This window comes from Thalassophryne amazonica, chromosome 20, assembly GCF_902500255.1.
Source record: "Thalassophryne amazonica chromosome 20, fThaAma1.1, whole genome shotgun sequence".
Classification (NCBI taxonomy): domain Eukaryota; kingdom Metazoa; phylum Chordata; class Actinopteri; order Batrachoidiformes; family Batrachoididae; genus Thalassophryne; species Thalassophryne amazonica.
Window position 1 is genome coordinate 38,090,092 of NC_047122.1, and position 7,869 is coordinate 38,097,960.

Consider the following 7,869-nt stretch of genomic DNA (forward strand, 5'->3'; position numbering starts at 1 on the left):
TTTCCCCTCCTGGCATTGTCTGATGTTTTCAGGGTCTGCACCTGCAAAATCGCATCACATCCTGACTTTGAGGGACCTGGACGACACTCGTCGGCCTCGCAGGCTATCGTCAAGGAGTTGCTGTAGTTCCTCACCAACAAATGGTGACCTGTCTACTCCGCTGACCCGCCGCTCTGTCCATTGCAGAGCTAACTTGTTCAGTTCTCCCCCAAGGTCATCAAACTTTGCATCAACCTCACCACCTCTCTCACAGCAAAACTCAACATCACCCGTCTTGGGCTCCCCACTGAGATACAACATGTCCACAGGGCTGTCGCCTCGGCAAGGGTCACTCACTCGCTCTCCGAGAGGGAGGCACATATTTAAAATCACCACTCCAGTGTCTGCTGAGGTTCCCAATGACTTTTTGGCATCATCTGAGGCAGAAGATGTAGCTGTTGCCACATCTAATGGCATCTCGCTAGCCCCTGAAAGCTTAGAGGAGGAGGTGGCCCACCTGATGGCCCAGGAGCTTCCCTATACTGTGTTTGACTCTGATACAGATGGAGCAGTAGCCTCTGTACTGAATGCTAAGCTTGACTTTGATGAGGCTTTGCTCAATGAGAATGTGGCACTTCACTGTGGCACACAGGGAGGGAGGGGGGAAGTGACAGTAGACGCTGCGCAGGAACAGAATGACTCTCGAGAAGAATCCAGCCATTATATAAAGTTTACCCGTACGGTCGTCTGTGACTTAGCCAGTGGCTCAGACTCTTCAGGTGTCCCTCAGGCATCTTCAGCACATTCAGTCTCGCAGTTGGATGGGGCAGACGGTGGGTCAGAGAGCGATGAAAGTGAGTCGTCAGATGATAATGATAGCGATGACTGTTACGACCAGGACGGTGGAGGACAAAATAAAACCAATAAACTTTTCAGCAACAACAGTACCACTACTAAAAAGCTAACAGTTAGACTAAAGAGATTGGAATCTATGTACACAGAACAAGGAAAAGTTGCATTTTCTGAACCAGAGCCTCAGGAAAATTCTTCAACATCTGCAGTTGTTGGAGCATTTGAGTCAAACACAGATATATCTGTCCAGGAGGAGCTGCTGAATTATGAGACTGCCTCTCAAAATGAGGTGATTTTGGATTCAAGTACCGGCTTTTTTATTCCAGCTTCTGGTAAAACTATGTTGTGCCCAAATCACGATGTAAGTGATTACGATGACAGTTCATCTGCAACTGACTCCGTGGAAGGATACATAGATGATTTAAATGACCCAGACTACTCTCCAGAGTCAAAAAACAAAAGAGCTCCAGCACCATTACATACTACTATGGAAAAGTCAAAACATCTTGTCTCAAATGTGCAATGCAAATTGCCGAAACCACTTCTGCCACAGGAGAGCAAACCCCCCCAATTTGTATTAAAGGTTCCTGCTCAGCCTGTACGGGCTGTAAATAGTGCACCCATTTCCACTGTTACTAGTTTTCAAGGAATTCCACGGACGATCTCATCCCCAGCTGTGATCAATGGCTTAAACTTATTTATGCCTGGTATAACAGCAGATAGTACTATTAACGTTGACACGAGCAACTCTAAGCCAGGTGGCCAGCAGCAAATTGTAAGTACCACTGAACAGGCTGCCTCTAATCCTACACCCTCCCCATCTCCAACCCCACAGATCCTGATTGTCAACCGCCAAGGTCATGTTCTGGTAAAAGACCCAAGATCCAACACTTATCAGTCAGTTGGAACAAATTCACCTCCCTACAACAAAATAAGCCACATTGCCAAGATTCTTCACAGCAGTGGCACCTTAGAGGGTTCTGTCCCTCATATAATAATAAAGTCTCCTCTCAGCTCTTCTGCCACAAATGTCACTCAAGGCAGCAACCACACAACGCCATCTCAGAAGAGAGTCATTGTCAGGGTGGTGCCTGTGAAAAGAGTGCTTCAAGCTCCCATCTGTGTAGAGAACATTTCTGAGGCAGTCTTGTCACACAGTGACAACAGCACAGCTCAAGACATTATTGACAGAGCCATGGCTACTCATCGTGAAATAAGAAACATACAACCAACTATCCTGGAGAATGCTCAACAGCCAGAGGTTAAAAATGGCGACGCCTCAAATTTTCAGTTCACAGGGCATCTTGATGAATCATCAGCTCTGTCTGAATCAACACCTGCATTGTCTGAGTTTCCAAGTAGTGTCCAAAATGAACCAGATACTTCTAACTCAAGTCGCTCCCAGGTGCGTGTCAAGAGAGTCTCATCAGTCTCTGAGAGGCCTTGCAGAAAGAGAGCAAAGATAAAGGTGTTGACGGAGTCATCAGCTGAACCGGGAGATAATGATGTCAGGTACTGTGAAAGTTCTGGTTCTGCCTTTTGCTTACATAGTCATTCAGAATTTTCTTTGTGGTATGTTCAAATTAGGCATATATATATATTTTTTTTTTTTTTTTTTTTTACCCAATGTAGCAAACACTAAAAATCCTAAATATAATTTGAAGAGACCAGACAGATTTTTTTGATAGCTAGAATTTAGTAACCCTGTTGTGTCTGATGATTTGCGGACGTTCATGCTGCAAATTGAGCTTTAGTTTTTTAGATATTTGCGACCGTATAACACCATGAATGTCCGCAAATCATCAGACACAAGAGGGTGATTCCCATTCTAATCCAATTCCATCGTATGCATGGTTTTTTTTTTTTTTTGTTGAATTGTGTATCTTGTTGCATGAATTGACAGTTCCGCGTCCCGACAATACTGCACAAGTGCACATTCGCAGTTGAGCAGAGGACAGGAATGATATTCGACAGGAATGACATCTCTTCAGAACACTGGTCAGGACACGGAGTAATGCATCCAAATGTAAAACAGTCAAATATTTTGCCACCGTTACCCCGATATGAAATCTCACACGATTAACCAATCAGGTTTGCAGAGAAAATGTAATTGGATTAGAATTGCACATAGCACATTAAAATTCAGGTCAGTGTATAAACTTCAAAATTGAACAACTGTGATGCAATAAAGAAAAAAACTTCAAACTGCTTCTTAATGTTATATTGTTTTGTTGTTGTTGCTGTTTTATATTGTAAGCAAAATTTGTTAGCAGCATTTTTATTTGGTTCAGCAGGTCCAGTTAATGCAGCATTGTAGTAATCAATCTAGAACACTCAGATTAATATTGATTGAATGATGTGGTTCAAAGACTAGCAGCGTGGATGTATGTGTATAAAGAGGCAGAAGTTCTGTAAACCAGCTACAGAGCTTGAAATTAGCCGTCTTCATTTGGAACATAAGGAGCTCCGAATCAAAAGCTTCAAGGAGAAATATTTCTTTTCTTTTCATCCCAAAGGCTAAGTGGAGTGAGAATGAAGGCTCCATCAGTGAAGGAGATTCTTGATCTTGACCAGGAGAAGATTGTTGAGAAGTTGAAAACAGTTACTCCACAACCTGCTTCACCAACCAGGTCAGCTGGTGTCAACCGATATTCTGTTTTTGGAAATGCAACTTTAAAAGTTGTGTCTTGCAAATTCTTGTTAAAGGACATCCATCCCAGTATTAGCCTATATTGTTACTGAAAGCATCATGTGCATCATTAGCAAACAAAGTCATGATTAAAATAAACAAATAAAATTATACAGTCAGTTTGTTTGTTTATTTATTTATTTTATTTTTTTTATTTTTTTTCCCCCCTCAGGTCTTCTGAGGTTGAATGTCCACCTGCCAAGCAGAGCAAAACTGACAACGGTGATCATAAATTGTACACCTGGATCAGTGCGCGCTCTGGTGATCTCTCTGCCTGGCACCCTTATTTAGGTTTGTGATTAACGTGAGAGCAATAACTTTCAAAAAGTAGAACTAAACATACAAGATCTGATTGATGTGCTGGAAAAATTATTAATTTGTTTTCAGCGAAAGTTGATAGTGCCTTTTTACAACCACATCTCACTGAATTCTCCAGGTGTAAGCTCAGAAGAAGATACGTCTGCACCTAAATACAACAACAGGACCTGTGTGAACCAGCCTCACTTGCGTTTTGAAATCACCAGTGACGACGGCTTTAGTGTTAAGGCCAACAGCATAGAAGGTAAGCTGTTTGTGTATTTGGCTCGTTTGTTAGGCAAAACAAAACCAGCCAGTCTGAAGAAATGCTCTGTGTACATTTTGTTCAAATTATTACCATTTGTCCTTCTCCTCTCTCTACCAACCCCCAGTTGCATGGCGTGCAGTCATTGACAGCGTTCTTGAAGCCCGAGCAGCTTTTCACCTGAAGCAGCTACCACTCGCAGGGATGAGCGGCTCTCGGATGCTTGGCGTTGTGCACGATGCAGTTATTTTCCTGTTGGAGCAACTGCAAGGTGCTGCAAACTGCAAGAAACATCGTTTTCGCTTCCACCGCTGTGAGGACATTGAGGAAGAACTACCGCTTAATCCAACTGGCTGTGCCCGAGCTGAAATCTACACACGGTGTGTTCATATTCAGTTCTCTAAACTTTTTTTTAACACAGAAGTGGTTAGTGCTCAAATTGCTGCTGGAAAGGTTTGTGCGTGATGATATTGAATACGTATTGACTGAAGCATTGACCATGTTCATATATTCACACAATATGTGTTTTTCATACATAGTGGATGTGAGGATTTATTGTGCTGCAGATCTGGTTTCTATTAATCGCACACCCGTTGCATTTTTGCAATGATCAGTTCTTGCCATGGTTCTCCATGGGTGATTTTGGTATTTGTATTCTAGCCACGATAAAACAATCACCCAGTGAAAACACGAGTGTGTCTTCTTATGGTGCAGCTCTTCTTTATCATTATCTTGTTTGCAACATTTATTAGCTGCCACCACTGCATTGTGGGAGCTATAAAAATGTGACAGACCCAGGATATTTTGGATATCTTTTTGTCTCACAACCCTCTGTCATGGGAGGACACTGACTTTGGTCTGCTTTTTCTGGGTTAAATTAGAGGATTCAAATGTCAGTAAGAGCCTGAACACCTGTCCATCCTCCTCTGATGTAACAGTTTTTCAAGACCTACTGTCCAGTGAGGACACATCTCTTGTATATTTATTTTATGTCTTGTGTTTTCTCTCATCAGGAAGGCAACTTTTGATATGTTCAACTTCCTGGCATCACAGCACAGACAGCTTCCTGACATAACAGGCCCCTATGATGAAGAGGAGGATGACTTCCCACTGAAATCTTCCAGGTTAGACCATTAAAGCTGCACCGTTGTGTTCAATGCCAACCATGAATTTTATTTATTTTTAACCAGTTGCATATCTCAAACTTATCGCATCCAACCAAGAATGTCATATTTTCCTGTTTTGCTGTCTTAACAGGCGAGCCACCAATAGTGAGCTTCCCATGGCGATGAGATTCAGACACCTGGAGAAAGCCTCCAAAGAAGCAGTCGGCGTTTACAGGTAAGGTCGTACAGGCACATTCTTAACTTGTAAAATGTGTTTCCACCTTATGTAGTTGGGATGGAGTATCTGATTTCCAAATGTTCTGTTTAGATCACAAATTCATGGGCGTGGGCTTTTTTGCAAGAGGAACATTGAGGCTGGAGAGATGGTGATCGAGTACGCCGGCACCGTCATTCGCTCTGTTCTGACTGACAAGAGGGAAAAATATTATGACAGCAAGGTTTGTTGCCATAAAACACAACACTGACCAGAAATCTTTTTGTGATTGGTAATTACCTCTGCCAACGAAGTTGGGCAAAGGTTATGTTTTTGCCCCTGTTTGTTTGTCTGTTAATGTGAACAGCCTGGAACCCACAGTTTGTCATATACCCTTATGAAATTTTTACAGAGGAGTCATATCCTGATAGGCAAGAACTGATTCAATTTTCAAGGTAACAGTCAGGCAAAATCTTGGAAAATTGGGAAAATCCCTATCCTTTAACATTGAACGAATTTTCAAAAATTCATAACTGTCAAAAAAGATCAAATTTCTGTCATATTTGAGAGCGTTAAAACCTGACAGCACCACAAAAAAAAACTGATTGAAGTGCATGAACTAAATACATCCTCCTGACATTTAATCACATCTAATTTAGCTTATGAAAAGCGACTTCTAACAGTATTTTGACTGTACGAGCACAGTGCTCTTGTTTTATTCATTTTTATTTATTTATTTATTGTGGAGTCTGCTCATAATTATTCTTTTCAGTATTTCTTTTAATATGTGCATACATAATTGAGTTTTAATGAATATTGTAGGAAAAAAAAATTGTGGTTCAGATTTTGATGATACAAAAAAATAATCTTGCTTGTAACCTTCTCCATCAGGGAATTGGCTGCTACATGTTCCGCATCGACGATTTTGATGTGGTGGACGCGACGATGCAAGGCAACGCAGCGCGTTTCATAAACCACTCATGTGAACCGAACTGCTACTCCCGCGTCATTAATGTGGACGGCCGCAAGCACATCGTGATCTTTGCCTTGAGGAAGATCTACAGGGGCGAGGAGCTAACCTACGACTACAAGTTCCCCATTGAAGATGAGAGCAACAAGCTACATTGCAATTGTGGGGCAAGACGCTGCCGTCACTACCTGAATTAGTACAAACAATACCAATGACAGCGCCACAAGCAATTACATTGGATATACTTGGATTCAGGAGACAGGTTAAGTCAAAAAGGGATGGTTACGATGGCTGTAAGAATGAAGAAATTGGTGCACACATTCCTGATGCAATGACGGTCTCCACTAAAGCCTAGTCAGGGATGCACATGTTCAGTCATTTAACAGCCACTGTAACCAGATGAGAGCCATAAGTTAAATGAGATTTCATTGTTTGCACTGTTGGCTTGTTTGTGTGTTACGCATTATCGTTTGTAGAATAAAACAGTATTTTTGGAGATACTACTTTGCTATTTAGTACACAGCACATTTTAATTTTTACTTTTTGGAGTTGTAATCGGCCTCTGCTGGATTTGGGGCTACGCAACTACCAGAAAGTGATTATTAGCATGTGCAAAGGGTGCAAGCTGGCAGACCTTGATTGCTGTTTGGTCTGGTTGCTCTAATTTGGGATTCATGCTTCTACAAGTGACAGGTGTGCATTTTGTTGTGCACAAGATCACAGAGAAGGAAACTTCATATAGCACCTTATTTTTCTAGTCTTTGCTCATGTTGGTATGAATGCAGACTGACCTTTATTTAAATACAAAACACCACCACCAATCCTGCGAGAAGTGATGCAAATATGTTCCTGTTAGTTTGATGAAGGTGCTCTTCACACACACACACACATATTTATCCACCCGTAAGTAGTTTTTTATATGGCCACCCAAACTTCTTTTTGGTTCATCCCTTTACTCCATCTGTTGAAAGTTCCTGTTTTTATTTGTAACAGAGAAGCTGTGATCATTATGCATTTTATCCTGTTATTGAAGTATGTTATTCATGTGTTCATTTGTGCTGATTGTGTATTTTATGGTTTTTGAGGGAGAGTTCATTGGTGCAGGGTACATAATGAATATAGTGATGGTGCTCTGCACTAAACTCTTTTTGTATATTTGAACAATAAATGTATATTCATTCAACATGCTTACCGAAATAAATGTTCAAGCTTTTAATTTCTTTTTGTTGAAGACTGACTCAAACTTGAGCTGCTCCAAGTATTAATCTTTTTTTGTTTTTGTTTTTGTGCACACTACTGATCTGACCCCACCCCTAGGATTTCTACTACAAACTAACGTCCTTTTCATTTAGTTATGCAACACAAGTTGTGAAAGTGCACAGCTGTAGTTTTTGATGGTCCATTTAAAATATCTGCAATTATTCTGTAATAAAATATGGCCAACTTTTACCAGATTAAAAGTGATTTCTGCTCTTTGCAGAAGCACTGTTCATTGTG

The 7,869-nt window shown here is 41.2% G+C and overlaps 1 protein-coding gene across 1 annotated transcript in view; it reads left to right on the top strand.

Annotated features, from left to right (window-relative positions):
- kmt2ba (lysine (K)-specific methyltransferase 2Ba) overlaps nt 1-7,798 on the top strand; it is a 64,245-nt gene extending 56,447 nt beyond the window's left edge. Inside the window, exons 28-36 of the mRNA XM_034160391.1 lie at nt 33-2,343; nt 3,348-3,461; nt 3,693-3,811; nt 3,957-4,082; nt 4,210-4,462; nt 5,096-5,206; nt 5,340-5,423; nt 5,517-5,646; nt 6,294-7,798. Of these exons, the coding sequence (XP_034016282.1) occupies nt 33-2,343; nt 3,348-3,461; nt 3,693-3,811; nt 3,957-4,082; nt 4,210-4,462; nt 5,096-5,206; nt 5,340-5,423; nt 5,517-5,646; nt 6,294-6,569 (3,524 nt within the window). The 3' untranslated portion in view covers nt 6,570-7,798. The remainder of the gene's footprint in view (nt 1-32; nt 2,344-3,347; nt 3,462-3,692; nt 3,812-3,956; nt 4,083-4,209; nt 4,463-5,095; nt 5,207-5,339; nt 5,424-5,516; nt 5,647-6,293) is intronic.
- Nucleotides 7,799-7,869: the final 71 nt, after the last annotated feature.